General features: G+C 31.7%; 7 protein-coding genes and 1 non-coding gene across 8 annotated transcripts; 2 read left to right on the top strand and 6 right to left on the bottom strand. All coding sequences in view use genetic code 12, as the record gives it.

The window, feature by feature from the left end:
* Positions 1-23: 23 nt before the first annotated feature.
* On the top strand, positions 24-1358 carry RJT21DRAFT_116877 (uncharacterized protein). The gene has a single exon (XM_064880515.1). The coding sequence runs from the start codon at positions 345-347 to the stop codon at positions 1218-1220; it is 876 nt and encodes a 291-aa protein (XP_064740606.1). The 5' UTR covers positions 24-344; the 3' UTR covers positions 1221-1358.
* On the bottom strand, positions 1295-1376 carry RJT21DRAFT_t32. Its single transcript has one exon. It is a non-coding gene; the product is annotated as a tRNA-Leu (tRNA).
* A 1012-nt stretch (positions 1377-2388) lies between these two features.
* On the bottom strand, positions 2389-4343 carry RJT21DRAFT_8557 (Anp1-domain-containing protein). The gene has a single exon (XM_064885442.1). The coding sequence runs from the start codon at positions 4150-4152 to the stop codon at positions 2869-2871; it is 1284 nt and encodes a 427-aa protein (XP_064740607.1). The 5' UTR covers positions 4153-4343; the 3' UTR covers positions 2389-2868.
* Positions 4344-5204: 861 nt separating this feature from the next.
* Positions 5205-6662, bottom strand: RJT21DRAFT_3899 (Anp1-domain-containing protein; the record flags this gene model as incomplete). The annotated part of the gene is made up of 1 exon (XM_064884417.1): positions 5205-6662. One exon carries the CDS (start codon positions 6660-6662, stop codon positions 5205-5207), a length of 1458 nt encoding a protein of 485 aa, XP_064740608.1.
* Positions 6663-7712: 1050 nt separating this feature from the next.
* ERG28 (Erg28p) lies at positions 7713-8165 on the bottom strand (the record flags this gene model as incomplete). The annotated part of the gene is made up of 1 exon (XM_064884418.1): positions 7713-8165. One exon carries the CDS (start codon positions 8163-8165, stop codon positions 7713-7715), a length of 453 nt encoding a protein of 150 aa, XP_064740609.1.
* Positions 8166-8340: 175 nt separating this feature from the next.
* BCY1 (cAMP-dependent protein kinase regulatory subunit) lies at positions 8341-10302 on the bottom strand. The gene has a single exon (XM_064879716.1). The coding sequence runs from the start codon at positions 9811-9813 to the stop codon at positions 8479-8481; it is 1335 nt and encodes a 444-aa protein (XP_064740610.1). The 5' UTR covers positions 9814-10302; the 3' UTR covers positions 8341-8478.
* On the top strand, positions 10094-12480 carry KAR2 (Hsp70 family ATPase). The gene has a single exon (XM_064885454.1). The coding sequence runs from the start codon at positions 10374-10376 to the stop codon at positions 12420-12422; it is 2049 nt and encodes a 682-aa protein (XP_064740611.1). The 5' UTR covers positions 10094-10373; the 3' UTR covers positions 12423-12480.
* Positions 12438-15246, bottom strand: RJT21DRAFT_8604 (alpha-mannosyltransferase). Its single transcript, XM_064885460.1, has one exon. It carries the CDS (start codon positions 14908-14910, stop codon positions 12538-12540), a length of 2373 nt encoding a protein of 790 aa, XP_064740612.1. The 5' UTR covers positions 14911-15246; the 3' UTR covers positions 12438-12537.
* Between the last annotated feature and the right edge of the window lie 165 nt (positions 15247-15411).

The following is a 15411-nucleotide window of genomic DNA, read 5'->3' on the forward strand; positions in this document are numbered from 1 at the left end:
ATGTGAGCCGCAATGTCGTATCTGAAAAATTGTGTCGCGACATCTTCCTGCTTGTATTGATAGTAAATGTCTTATAACAACTTTACTTTACTGTAAGTTAATCTAAGAGTATAAGAATTTTCTTATAAGTTCGAACAGTGCCATGTGCTTATATTAGTGTTACTAGCTCATAGTTGCTACTAAGTTAAGCTATACAGTCAAACTTTTATTCCATATTAGCTGTTGGAGTTGCCTAATTGCAAAAAAAAAGAGACATCCCCAAAAGTGTGGAGGACAAAAAAAGAAAGGTAAAGCATAGTGAAGTCTGAAGATAGGCATCACACAGAAGTCAATTATCATCAGTAATGAGTCAGATAGAATCTATTGGAATTCATCCGACAGCATTGTTGAATATATCTGATTCTGCTTCCAGAAATGCTGGTTCCAAGTTCGGTATTTTGTTGGGAAAGCATAACTCTACAAATGTTGTGATTCATACTGCTTACGAAATATTATTTGAAGATAAACATCTAATTGATATTGAATATAATCTAAAACGTTATGATCAATTCAAAGTGGTGTTACCAGAATATTCTTTTGTGGGAATTTATCAAATAAATAATGATTCATTATTCCTAGATGAATTTTCTCTGAATGCTTTTGCTCAAGTGTCTCAATTAATGAAAGATGTTATTCCAACAACTGTTCTAATATTTAATCGACAAGCATCAGAACATCAAAGTGCAATACAAGCATATGTTGAAGGTATCCCAACTAAAACATATATTATTAATAGTGAAAGTGAATTTGTTGCTACATCCACCATAGCTAATCATAAAGTCTACCATACAGTACAAAAGAATGTTGATGAAGATGAAGATCTAATAAATGATACTGGAGTTAATCCTCTTCATGGTTCTATAAAGTTATCTGTTGATCAATTACAAGAAAGAATACAACGAATTTTGGATTTCTTAGAATCTGCTCAACAAAACTCTTCCAGATTATCACAAGAGGAAAAAATTACACTAATCCAGATAAATAACAAAGTGGTATACCTTTCCAATAAGTTAACTACGTTTAGAGAAGCTTCAGCCGTTAAGGGAGGAGATTCTCATAATGTTCAATCCTCTCAATTAAGTTTAATAACTGAACAACTCATAGCTCTTGATAACTTGAAATTGCAAATTGGGAAAAATATTGTAAGATTTGGAATGCAATCATTCCATCCGGGTCTATAGGTTTAATATATTAGTGAATAAGATAAAACAGTCAAATTTGTAGACGATTTGCAAAAAAAAAGTTAAAAAAATAATGACTCCGACGCGGTTCGAACGCGTGCATCTTATCGATAGCAGAACTTGAGTCTGCCGCCTTAACCACTCGGCCACAGAGCCATTTAACAACAAAACAAATTTTCAGAATACTGGAAAGGTGTCGATATCACGTTTTTAGTCACGTGATCAAAAAAACGTTCTAATTTTTTCCTATAATTCAAAATTTTTGCAAGTATATATTTTATATCGTGTATATGGGTATCATATTTGTCTTCATCCTTATAAATCTATCTACTTATTATCTACATACTACGTCCAATAAGAATATCTCGCTGAGAGTTTTCACTAGTTACTAGTTTCTCTCAAAAATTTTGCAAGTATTTATTCACTCTATATATAATTTTATACCCTTAATGGGTTCTTATATCTGATTAATTCTTTTACTTATCTATAATTTTTCTATATTTTTCTTATATAGGTTGCCTTATGATGAGTTTATTCTTATCATAGGATTTTCCCTTATGTTTATTAGCATAATACATACGAATAAAGAAAAAAAAACGGACAGAAATATGAATAAAAAGGATAATGCTTGTATATCTAATAATGTTAGCGTGAATACATATATTACCACGAAACTATATATATATATATATCAATCTATTTTAATTTCTATATTTTATATCTCCTAATTTCACCGAGATGAGAGTTTTTATTTGTTACAAGTTTCTTTCAAATGTCTTTGCAATTGTCTATTCACTCTATATATAATTTTAGAGTAAAATAAATCGCCAATAAAAACTTACCTAGACAATGCTAACTGCTAATATAACTCTCAGAAAAAGATGCTATAGTATAGGACAGAAACCTGCAAGCCATTGACTCCATGCGACTCAGATGACCATCTGAGTATCGAGTGACTTACTAACAGACAATGCTTTTCAATGTTGCTATAATTTTTCACTTAAAAGAGACAAAAAAGTAACTTGAAATATTCCATTCTTTCTCTTTATTTTCTTCTTAGTTGTCCTCCTACCAAAAGAATATTACTATCTTTATATATCTCTAATTATGTAGAATTTAACAAATATCGTGTATAGTGAGAATATATATATTGCTACGGAAAAAAAAAGGAGGCATATATATTTAAAGATGTAATCCACCGGAAACTGATTTTCAGTCACTAATATCAAATCTATTTATCTTATTCGGGTATTTTAAGAATTGCAAGCTGATAAATAATATATACCCAAAGGATTTCACTTGTAATTAGAGGAATAGAGTGTATTGCAGCTTGAAACCATTTGTATTACTCTTCCATGTGAAACGACAAAATTTCGCAATAAAATATGATGCAAAAAATAATGATTATATCGGTAGCACGCAATACGAAAGAATCGTATCAATCAAGTCATAATTCGCAGTTGTTCCCATCCAAGAGTTTAATTTATATAATATGAAGTTCGAAAACTTTTCCAAAACTTTTCCAAAACTACAGTAATTTCGAAGCGCCTCCTTTCAGCTGCTATTCTCTCAAAACCAGATCTAACACCGTTTATAAAAATACATAAGAATATATATAAGAATATATATAAGGGGTTGCGAGCAATATTCAACCAGGTGAATGAATGCCTACAACATTAGGGTAACCCCAACATTTAAAACCTAAAGGTTTTGCTAAATAACATATTCCTTCAGTCTCAATGCCATCATAACCTTCTGATCTATCCCAAGTGGTTCCAACGATATAACTAGTTGGGAAATTAGCACCCATTCTGAAAACATCAGCCTTCATGAAAAGCATAGCTCCACCAACTGAGTCCAACTCAACAGCATGTTTATAATTATGACGGAATTCGCTATATTCTTTATCATGTAAAAAGTTCCTAAAATGAAGCGTTCCTGAAGCAGCACCAGCAGCTGCTTCAACTTTTTCTGGATAGTATGCTGCTTCAACAATTTTTCCTTCATCGAGAAGTTTTAATTGCATATCATTAGGTTTTGGTCTTTTGCCCTTCCACGAATTTAAATCATAATCAACATTAGCTCCCTTGGAAATTCGAGGTACGATAATATCTTTTCCAGACTCAATGAAAGTAGAAAGGATCCTATGTGGCCTTTCAAAGTCAATAATATCTGAATCCAAGAATAAAAGATACTGTTCATCTTTCAAAGTAGAAATGGTAAGATAATTTCTATTTTTTGCAATGGCTCTTCTTCTGAGTCTTTGTACTTCGCTATCATGTCTATGATCTCTCAGGAAACCTAAGTTTTTGTCAAGATCAGTATTGGTTGATACCGTAATTCTCGAAATTGGAGTTGGTGCTTCTTGAATTAATTTCTCAAAATTAAGGTCAAAGAATTGTACAACTTTATCGAATTCTTCTTCAACATTAATTAAGAATCCCATTGATATTGTCAACTCAGTTTCGGAGTTAGCATATAATTTTCCAATGGTAGCCATAAATTCTTCAAAATTTCTATCCCTTCCAAATGGACTTTTGGGCCCGATTAACACTAGAATGAGTACAGAGTTATTATTATGATTTATTAAAGTAGGACTAAGAAACTCAACTCTTTTATACGGAGATGTTGCGGATTTATATTCGGATTTAATAAAACTAGATCCATTGTGATTTTGATTTTGTTCAACTTGATCTTTTTGATCTTCTTGGGTTTGGTCAACCTTTGCAACCTCCTCTAATTGTTTATCGGAGTTTATTGAGCTAACGGAACCGTGTGATACCGAGGATTCATTATTTATATTCATAAAAGGCAACAACGAGTCTTGTGACTTATAAACACATATGGATATCACTGAAAGTACTAACAAGGTAGCTAACCCCACTAAAAAGAGGGTTCTGTTCAACGATTTGGAAACTCCTACAACCGCCATTTTAATTACAAGTTAAACTAGTAGTAAGGAATAAAAGAGCTACATGATTTGAAACTGAAATTCGAAATAAAGTGTCTATATAATTATATTTCACACATTTCTAAAGTCATGGATATTTTTTGTAGGAAAAGTGGAACAATTTTTCATTTTAACATTTGCTAAATAATCTTATTTCATACGGGGATGCCAAGATATTGACGAAGGTTGGAGCAACCCCTTCCATACATATTTACCACAACAATTAATAGTATTAAGTATATATATTGGTACAATTAGTATACCGTAGTATTATTGATATATAGAGTTGATATCGTACGTGGCCACTTACTGATGCAAAAAAATAAATGGAAAAATAAAAATTAGATGAAGATACAGAAGATTCTAAAAATATGAAAATACGAAACTTAAGCATCTATTACTTGAAAGCATCGAAGGTTTTGATGTTTCTTGGCTAATGTGGATCGTGCAGAATACTACAAATACACGAAGTGCTTGATATATCTGTTTCAAATTTGAATCGTATGTATGTATGTAACGAAGCATACATTGAGTCATGTCGTTCAGGGTCCAATCTAGAGAAGGATCGATAGAAAATAATTACTCCGCACATGACTATATTATGATGTCAAGTTTTGGTCACGTGTTTTTGAAATTACCAAAATTGTAGAAGTAAATCTGCATCTACTCTATAATTCAACACATTTACAATTGCGACATTTTACATGTGTTACTAATACTAAATTGAAGTTTTCACTTGTTTTCAAGTTTCTGTCATACTTTTACAATCTTCTATTCTTCTATAATATTGTTCTATAATATTGTTCTCTGTAGTGCCAAGGAAAAAATAGCTTGTGCTGGTAGCGCATGGTATGATTTCACTTTTTGAATGATGAATCGAACGCTTTTCCTAAAATGCTACAATCGTTTTGATAAAAAGAATCTACTATAATGTGCGCTGTCTTTTCAAAAATAAATCAAATGTCGTTTTACAAAAGTACATATTGAGATAAAAGAAATTTCCATAAGATATACAAAATTGTTCCGGGCAATATTCAACGGGGTGCGTGCCTGGCGACAGCATTAGGCAAACCCCAACATTTAAAACCTAAAGGTTTTGCTAAATAACATATTCCTTCAGTTTCAATACCATCATAACCTTCTGATCTATCCCAAGTGGTTCCAACGATATAACTAGTTGGGAAATTAACACCCATTCTGAAAACATCAGCCTTCATGAAAAGCATAGCTCCACCAACTGAGTCCAACTCAACAGTATGTTTATAATCCGGAAGGAATTCGCTATATTCTTTATCGTATATAAAGTTACTGAAATGAAATATTTCTGAAGTAACATCCCTCGGTTCATATGCAGCTTCATCAAATCTTCCTTCATCAAGAAGTTGCAATTGCCTGTCGTCAGGTTTAGTCCTTTTGCCCTTCCACGAATTTAAATCATAATCAACATTAAATCCTCTAGTAATTCGAGGTACAATAATATCTTTTCCAGACTCAATGAAAGTAGAAAGGATCCTATGTGGCCTTTCAAAGTCAATAATATCTGAATCCAAGAATAAAAGATACTGTTCATCTTTCAAAGTAGAAATGGTAAGATAATTTCTACTTTTTGCAATTGCTCTTCTTCTGAGTCTTTGTACTTGGCTTTCGTGTCTATCTTCTCTCAGGAAACCTAAGTTTTTCTCAAGATCAGAATTTGCTGATACCGATATCCTTGAAATTGGAACTTGTGCTTCTTGAATTAATTTTTCAAAATTGAGGTCAAAGAATTGTACAACTTTATCGAATTCTTCTTCAACATTAATTAAGAATCCCATTGATATTGTCAACTCAGTTTCGGAGTTAGTATATAATTTTTCAATGGTAGCCATAAATTGTTCAAAATTTCTATCCCTTCCAAATGGAGTTTTGGGCCCAATGGACAGTAGAATTAGTACAGAATTATCATTATTACTTATTAAATTAGATGTAAGAAACTCAACTCTTTTATATGAAGATGTTGCGGATTTATACTCGGATTTAATAAAATTAGTTCTGCCCAGATCATTGGGATCTTGATTTTGTTCAATTTGTTCAGCTTGTTCAACTTGTTCGACTTGTTCGACTTGTTCAGCTTGTTCAGCTTGTTCAGCTTGTTCGACTTGTTCAGCTTGTTTAGCTTGTTCAGCTTGTTTAGCTTGTTCAGCTTGTTCAGCTTGTTCCGATTGTTCAACCTGTTGAACCTGTTGAACCTGTTGAACCTGTTCTTCCTGCTCAACTTGTTCAACGCGTTCTTGCTGCCCTACTTGTGCAACTTCCTCTACTTGTTCTTCGGAATTTGTTGACGTAACTAAACCCTCCAATATCGAAGATTCATAAGGTAAATTCTTAATCGATAACAATGAGTCTTGTGACCTATAGACACAAAAAGATATCAATGAAAGTACTAACCAGGTAGACAATCCCACTAAAAAGAGAGTCCTAACCAAAGATTTGGAACCTCCAATAATTGTCATTGTAATTACAAATTAGACCAATAGTAAATAGTAATACGGGTACTATATAATCACAAACTAATTTCGTAAATGAAATGTTTCTCTATAATTTTATTTCTTGCATTGTTTTATTTGTTAAATCTGATTTCACACATTCATGTATGCAAGGCAGTACAGGATATGTAAAGAAGTTAGAGTTATTGTGACAAACATTTTTACTACAATTACTACTATAATTACTACTACAATTACTACTTTTAATTCTATCCCTTAGTCTATCGTTCTACTATTAATATACATAGTTGATATTTTACATGGTCCCTTACTTCTGCGGAAATTTAGTCCTAAAAATAGATGGAAAAATACTAAAAAACTTATGCATCTATTACTAAAATGCATCGGGGATTTTGACAAGTTTCTTGGCTAACGTAGATCGCGCGGAACAATATAAATACACGAAAGTTGTTTATCTATGCATTTCATATTTGAATTGTATCTAAGGAAGCACATGTTGGCTAATGATGTCTAGGGTTATAATGGATCTAGAAGAAGGATCAATAGAAAATAATTTACTCCTCACATGACTACCTGCCTATTGCGGCCAGCTACGTAGAAAATATAGTAGCCGGATAAATTAAGTAGAACAGTTGGATCGTCGGCTGTGCAAGAGAGCTATTAGGTAATACAACTGAAGTGTACTGTTCGATAGAGAATGTGCAATAGAGAATCCTGTAGAGAACAGTAAATTGTAATTTTATAGTGATGACGGAGTTCATAAACATACTAGACTGTCTGTTTCACTAGATTTGCCTTCTGTGGCTTGGCCATATATATATTATGAGCGAAACAATGGATTTGTTCCTATTTAGGCAAAATGTTGTGAAATCCACACAGTATTTACGAGTGGCATTATATCTAATTATAGTTCTTCACGAACAAACTAAACTTTAATGTTTAAACACTAACATCATTCGTTTCAGTAAATATCAACAACTGCTACACATAGAGTTTTACAACTACAAGTTTAAGCTCCATAGCTAAAACAGTTATATATTGGATTAATGTATAGAACTAATTAGATAAATAAAAGCTCTTCTGAGAAAACATCCAAGCAATACTAACGGAACTAACAACTAATGGACCAGCAATTCCCTTACCAAGCTTACAAGTCTTGTATACTAACCATTCACTTAAGAAATGAAGACCCGCAACTAAGAAACTAAATTGAACTAATTCATACACTTGCTTATTTTGGATGTTGTATGCACCATAAAATCTAACAATTGAAGTTATTAAAGTCCAAGTACCAAAGGTTCTGGCACTTAATCCAGTAACTTGAGGAATCTTATGATCTGCTTTATTAGCTTCATTTTCATATACTTTTTTAGTTAATTGTAAATCTTTAGATTGATATGTTTGAATTGAGTTAAAGATAGAAACAACAGAAATGAACAATAACCACAGAGGAAGATTACCTCCTTGTGGAGTGGTTTTAGGAAGTATAGATTGAAATAAAGGAATCATTATTGAGGTAGGTAGTATATTTTTTAAAGAACTTCAAAACTGTATTAAATCGACGAATCGGCACAATTTAACCAAACCCGATTTCTTCACAACTTTTCGCACCGATCGTATAGAAATTGTCAGTCAACAGTAATTATTCATTATACGTTAAATTATATACTTATAAAATTTATGAATACTGATCTAAAATAAAATTCAATTAAAAGTTAATACTATAAAAATCTCTTGGGTTTATCAAAGGAACCATAATAAGCTTAAAAACATCAAATTTGATAATGGAATGAAGAGGCACGTGCACGTGACCTATACTAACCTAATTAACAGTAACAATAGAACCACCTTTAGTTGGATCTTGTTTCTTTAATATATCAACTGCAGGTCCTAATAATCTTTGGAATCCAGACTTACCTAATGTAGCTACAACAACTGTATCTAAAGCTTCAACAGTTGCTTGTCTTGGTAAATCATTTAATAAAGCAACTTCTCCAAAATAATCACCTTTGGATAATTTCTTAATATTTCCACTCTTTTCATTATAAACTTGACAACTACCACTTTCAATAAGGTAAAAGTTTTCACCTTGTTCTCCTTCAATTACTATTTTATCACCTTTATGATATATTTGAGTACTTAAAGCATCAGCTAATTTTGATCTTTCTTGATGAGATAATGATTTAAGTACTTCTACATCCTTTAAGAAATCTTCATACATCAATCTTCTGTTAAAAGTTCCTTCTAATAAAATACGACGGAAAGTTAAACGATCTAAAGCCCAACATGTAACATCTGTTGCAGCAATTGCTGTGGCAGCTCTTGGAGAATTATACATTAAAGCTAATTCACCAAATGAAGAACCTTCATGACTAGTATTTACTTTAGATCCATCGACATAAAAATCAACTGTGCCTGATTCAATAATGTAGAAGAAATCTCCTTCATCTCCCTGTCTGATGATTTCAGTATCTTTAGAAAATGATTTACTAGTTAAAGCAGCAATGACTATATTTTTAGATCCATCATCTAATTGCTTGAAAAGGAAATTTGATGCTAGGTTTTTAGATAATGTAGCCTTTTGAATAGAACTTAAATTATTACTAGGGGGTTTCCAAGAATCAGATTTGAATTTATCAGGATTTAAAGCTTCAGCAGATACTGATACTCTTCTATTGGCATTAAAAGCTATGGGGATTTTATTAGTTGGTGGAGGGAATCTTGTAAATGAAGATGGTTGAGTAGTTGATGAAGTTGCAGAAGGATCATTTGGATCTAAATCTGCAACTTTTGTAGAAGTTGAAGGAGTTTTAACATCAAAATCATTTTTAAATAGGCCAGTTCCAGATTTAACTTGAGGTTCTTCATCTTCTTCAGCAATAGCTCCATGAGGATCATCACTGTGAATCAGATGAGGATCATTAACACCGAATGGAGATTTAAAGCTTGGTTGCCTTATATCACCATTTCCTACTTCAGGAAATAAATCAAGTCCAGCATCTTTAGCCTTTGCTTGTTGTAACCATAATTGTGATCTTTGACTCAGTAATTTTGAGTTAAAATAATTAGCACAGAATTGTAATATATCATTAGGATTCTTAGCCACAATCTCCTTTTGAAGTTTATTTAATTCTTCTGTTATAAAAGGTTGTGGCATAGTTACTACTTTATAATATATGTATGAGCGATGAGATAGTTACAAGGATAAATCAAATCAAATCAATGGTAAAAACAGAAACGATATATGATAAATGATAACACAATTAACTTCAAATAAATAAATCGATTGAATCCCTATTAAGTACCGATAAGATGTGACAATTGACTTACACAACGGTTAGGTACTTATCATCGGTCGAGATTCAATTTCAAAAAGGGGAGAAACGATTGTCGTTGACCAAATGTCGCGGGGGGGTGAGGATAGGTAGGTGACATCGCAAGTGAGCACGACATGGAAATTTTTACAATTTACATTTTTTTACAGTTTTGCCTTTTTCCAAATTCTCGTGACTAAAGACACACCGCCGCCTCCAAAAATGCCACGTCAGTTACATTTAATTCTTTTTGTTCGAAGAATTTCTACGCGCTTCATGCAGGAACTCCACCCACGATTTTTCAGCGACATATAAATCATAAAATGGCAGCCAAAACTACTTATAATTTAGTTTAATCCATTAGAGATACCGATCATTATAGTATAGTATATAATAGTATAGTATGTTTAGATCATTCAAATCATCATCGGGGTGGATCCCCAGTGTATGTATGCTCTATGTTATCATAGGACTTGTACTACCAGTATTATTTTCAACAAATCCATTAGCCCTCGCAGCAGTAAATGAAGAAGATGCAGAAAGTTATGGTACAGTAATTGGTATTGATTTAGGTACAACTTATTCATGTGTTGGAGTTATGAAAAATGGTAAGGTTGAAATTTTAGCCAATGATCAAGGTAATAGAATTACTCCATCTTACGTGGCATTTACTGAAGATGAAAGATTAATTGGTGATGCTGCTAAAAATCAAGCTGCATCAAATACTAAAAATACTATCTTTGATATTAAAAGATTAATTGGTTTAAAATATAATGATAAGATTGTTCAAAAGGAAATTAAACATTTACCTTATGGAATTGATAAAAAAGATGGTAAACCAGTTGTTAAAATTGATTTTAAAGGTGAAGAAAAGGTTTTCTCTCCTGAAGAAATTTCAGGAATGATCTTAGGTAAAATGAAATCAATTGCTGAAGAATATTTAGGTAAAAAGGTTACTCATGCTGTTGTCACTGTTCCAGCTTATTTTAATGATGCTCAAAGACAAGCAACTAAAGATGCTGGTACAATTGCTGGTTTAAATGTTTTAAGAATTGTTAATGAACCAACTGCTGCTGCCATTGCTTATGGATTAGATAAGACTGATGGTGAAAAACAAATCATTGTTTATGATTTAGGTGGAGGAACTTTTGATGTTTCATTATTATCTATTGAAGGTGGTGTATTTGAAGTTTTAGCAACTTCTGGTGATACTCATTTAGGTGGTGAAGATTTTGATTTTAAGATTGTTAGACATTTAGCTAAAGTCTTTAAGAAGAAACATGGTATTGATATTACATCTAATGCTAAGGCTATTGCTAAATTAAAGAGAGAAGCTGAAAAGGCTAAGAGAACTCTTTCATCTCAAATGAGTGCAAGAATTGAAATTGATTCATTTGTTGATGGTATTGATTTCTCAGAAACTCTTTCAAGAGCTAAATTCGAAGAATTAAATATTGATTCATTTAAAAAGACTTTAGATCCAGTTGAAAGAGTTCTTAAAGATGCTGGAGTTAAAAAATCCGATATTGATGACATTGTTTTAGTTGGTGGATCTACTAGAATTCCAAAAGTTCAAGAATTATTAGAAAAATTCTTTGATGGTAAAAAGGCATCTAAAGGTATTAATCCTGATGAAGCTGTTGCTTATGGTGCTGCTGTTCAAGCTGGTGTTCTTTCTGGTGAAGAAGGTGTTGATGACATTGTTTTATTAGATGTCAATCCTTTAACTTTAGGTATTGAAACCACTGGAGGTGTTATGACTACTTTAATTAATAGAAATACCGCTATTCCAACTAAGAAATCACAAATCTTTTCAACTGCTGCTGATAACCAACCAACCGTTTTAATTCAAGTTTATGAAGGTGAAAGAGCTTTAGCTAAAGATAATAATAGATTAGGTAAATTCGAATTAACCGGTATTCCACCAGCTCCAAGAGGGGTTCCACAAATTGAAGTTACTTTCTCATTAGATGCTAATGGTATTTTAAAGGTTGAAGCTACTGATAAAGGAACTGGTAAATCTGAATCCATTACTATTACTAACGATAAAGGTAGATTATCTAAAGAAGATATTGATAGAATGGTTGAAGAAGCTGAAAAGTATGCCCAAGAAGATGCAGAAATTAAGAGTAAGATTGAAGCTAGAAATTCATTAGAAAATTATGCTCATTTATTAAAGGGTCAATTAAATGATAATACTGATACTGGATTAGGTAGTAAATTAGAAGATGAAGATAAAGAAGCTTTAGATGACGCTATTAAGGAAACTTTAGAATTTATTGAAGATAATTATGATACAGCAAGTGCTGAAGAATTTGAAGAGCAAAAGCAAAAATTAATTGACGTTGCTAATCCAATTACTTCTAAATTATATGGAGGAGCTGCAGGTGGAGATGATGCTAAATTTGGTGATGATTATTCAGATGATGAATTTGATCATGATGAATTATAATCAATGTATAGTGATTTATATCTACAGATGTATTACTAATAAATATAGGTAAAAACTGACATTTAAAAATCTATGGATTATAATATCAATGAAATAAAAAATATGCAACGGTATTTTATTCATTACCGACCCAAATATCCCCTAAGAATTTGAAATGATTAACTTCTTCTTCACTAAAGTCTATAACTGTACCATTCTGGAAGTTATCACCAGCTCCAATAGAACTATAAGTACACCACATGTAATCATAACATAATACATGAAGCATTTCCCACGCTAATGGAGGTTCACCTTCACTATTAGGTGCTACATTTTCATAAGCATTCTTAAATGGTGGAAGTATAGCTTGTCTAATAGGTATAGGATCATAATAATACTTTTTAATCTCTTCAACCGTTTGGAATGTCTTAACGTAGTAATTCTTTTGATGTTCCAAATCATTTTTGAAATCGACTTTTTCAAACTTTCCACAGAAATGGAAACCGGAATTTAACCAAAGTAATGAATTATCAACATCATGAAGATGAGCTGGATGAGCATTACAAAGTTGTTTAGAAAGATATAGATCTCCATTATCTTTATGTCTATGTTCATTAACTTCTCCTACGGCAGCAGCTCTATAATCATTAAATTCATAACTTTCATTCCCATCTACGGCAAATGCTAACCAAAAGAATTCCTTTTCACCATGACTTCTTTCTCTGAAGGGTTCCATAAAACTTAATTGAGGTAAAAGTAAGATGGAATTAAAATTTCTGGCTTTATTAAGTATCACAACTCCTGCTTCCATAAAATGATACATTCCTTGCATAGCATCTAAATTAAGAGTTTTATCAGTAATTTGAGGAATATCAAACATAAGTGAATCTAAAGTTGATGGGAACATTTTTTTATAGAATAATATATCTGTTTTAGGTCTAATATCGGTAGTACTTCTATCCTTATAAAACATAGCTCCAGTCTTTTTATATTTAGGAATCAGAAAGAACCATTCAGGATTTTTAAAGATGACCGTATCGGCATCTAATAAGATGAATTCTTCAAATGAATTGAATATAGTTGCTAATAATTTATTACCATATCCTTCGAATTTATTCTTATATTGTTCACTAATAACATTATAAGTATTAACAAACCAAATCTCTTGTGGTGGTAAACCTTTCTCATAACCCTTAGGTAAGAGATGAGTGACTTTTTCAAATGATGCCGGAAGATCTTTAAATTCTTCTCTAGCGGCTTTTACAAGCTGCTTTTTAGATTTACCACTAAGATTATCATAATAAACAATTTGTATAGGTAAAGTATTCCCAAGACCTCTTAATAATTTAATTAAATTAATTGCAGCTTCAAGATGCATATCAGCCATAGTAAATACAAGACCTTTACCATTTAATTCTGATTTAAACTTTTTAAAGAAACATGTGTTTTCAGTAAAGTGACTCTTGGAACTTGGACTACTAGTAACATATTTGGGAGGTGATAATACTACATCTCCATTCCATCTTTCATATACTGGATAAATCTTTGAAAGCCATGGATAAAGTCTTTGTTCAACTGATTGACAATTAGATGATACAACTTGTAAGGTCTTTTCTTCTTTACTAGGGACAAATGCTGGAACTTTGACAGAATTCAAAAGTCTTCTATAAAATTGCTTTTGATTATCAACAAATTCCACATTCTTCTTCTCAAGATTAGCATCATTATCAGAAAGATAACATTTATTGAAGATTCTTAAATGACTGAAAGCATCAAGAACTCTTTGCTCGGCCCGCAAGGTTTCGTTTTGAAATGCTTCATACTTCTTTCTAATAAACTTTTCAATCTTGTTTACATCGATCTTCTTTCTCTTATCCTCATCAGCATTATCTTTATCAATTTCAAGTTTAGTTTCCTTAATAAAATCACTTTCGAGGTCACCATACTTACGATCTTTCCAAACTTCATAGTCAAACTCTTCAATTCCCTGTTTGTAAGGGAAAAGATATCTCATGAGTGGAGCATGATCATTAGGGTTAAGAAACCAATTATGATCTTCAAGATGTAAATTTTCAAAATATAAATTACACCTCTCTTTAAAATTCAAATTGGCAAATACTTCAACAGGATTTGGATGTTGATTAAAGATTCTTTCATAATTTGAAGAAAATATTGGATCGATATTACGACGATCAATGATATCACCATATTTCTGAAGTATGGCCAAACTAGAATCTTCTAAGATAGAAGTATTAAGGGGTTTAAAGGCAGACTTATGGATCTCATGTTGATTCTTTTCATTATCAAATGACCAATTATTGTCCTCATTATATTCATCAATTTCTCCTGATCCATATGCATTATTATTGGTACTAGTAACTTTCCCAATAGTAGTTCTAATACTATCATAATGATAAAAGAATAAGTATAAGTTTAATGTTGCAATCCATATCGCAGCACAGGCAATGACGAACCTCTTAGAGACTCTTACCTTTCTGTTTATAACCATACTAAGTTAGGTATAAAGTAAGGTTAATGAAAAGAAAGAAAGAAAGAAAGAAAGGAAGAAGTAAGTGGTGAGTAAATAAAAATTAGTTATGGACCACTGAACATAAATAATTCAAAATATAAAATTTCTTGCTATACGTGTATTGTTACAGTATTATTACGGTATTATTACACAGACACATTAAGTACTTCTTCAATTTGGTACAGATTACTGTGTGTTAGTTTTACTTTTTAATTATTAGCTTAAATCAATTTGCTTATTGTATTTGTTTGCTTAATTGTCTGTTTCATATGTTTGCCTTTGGTTTGGTGTCGGAATGGCTCATTGTCAATTAGTATCTGTTATTTATTACTGCTACAATAAGCCCAACAGTCGTACGTCTGTTGAGATGCCAGACGGTCTAAGAAACAATCTGACTTCAAAAAGGCTGAAGAAATTATTAAAATTAAAATAAAATTAAAATTAAAATTAAATTTAGGACACAAAATAATATTATTTATT

Source organism: Scheffersomyces amazonensis (genome assembly GCF_036850825.1).
Source record: "Scheffersomyces amazonensis strain UFMG-HMD-26.3 chromosome Unknown RJT21scaffold_1, whole genome shotgun sequence".
In the NCBI taxonomy this organism is placed as follows: Eukaryota; Fungi; Ascomycota; class Pichiomycetes; order Serinales; family Debaryomycetaceae; genus Scheffersomyces; species Scheffersomyces amazonensis.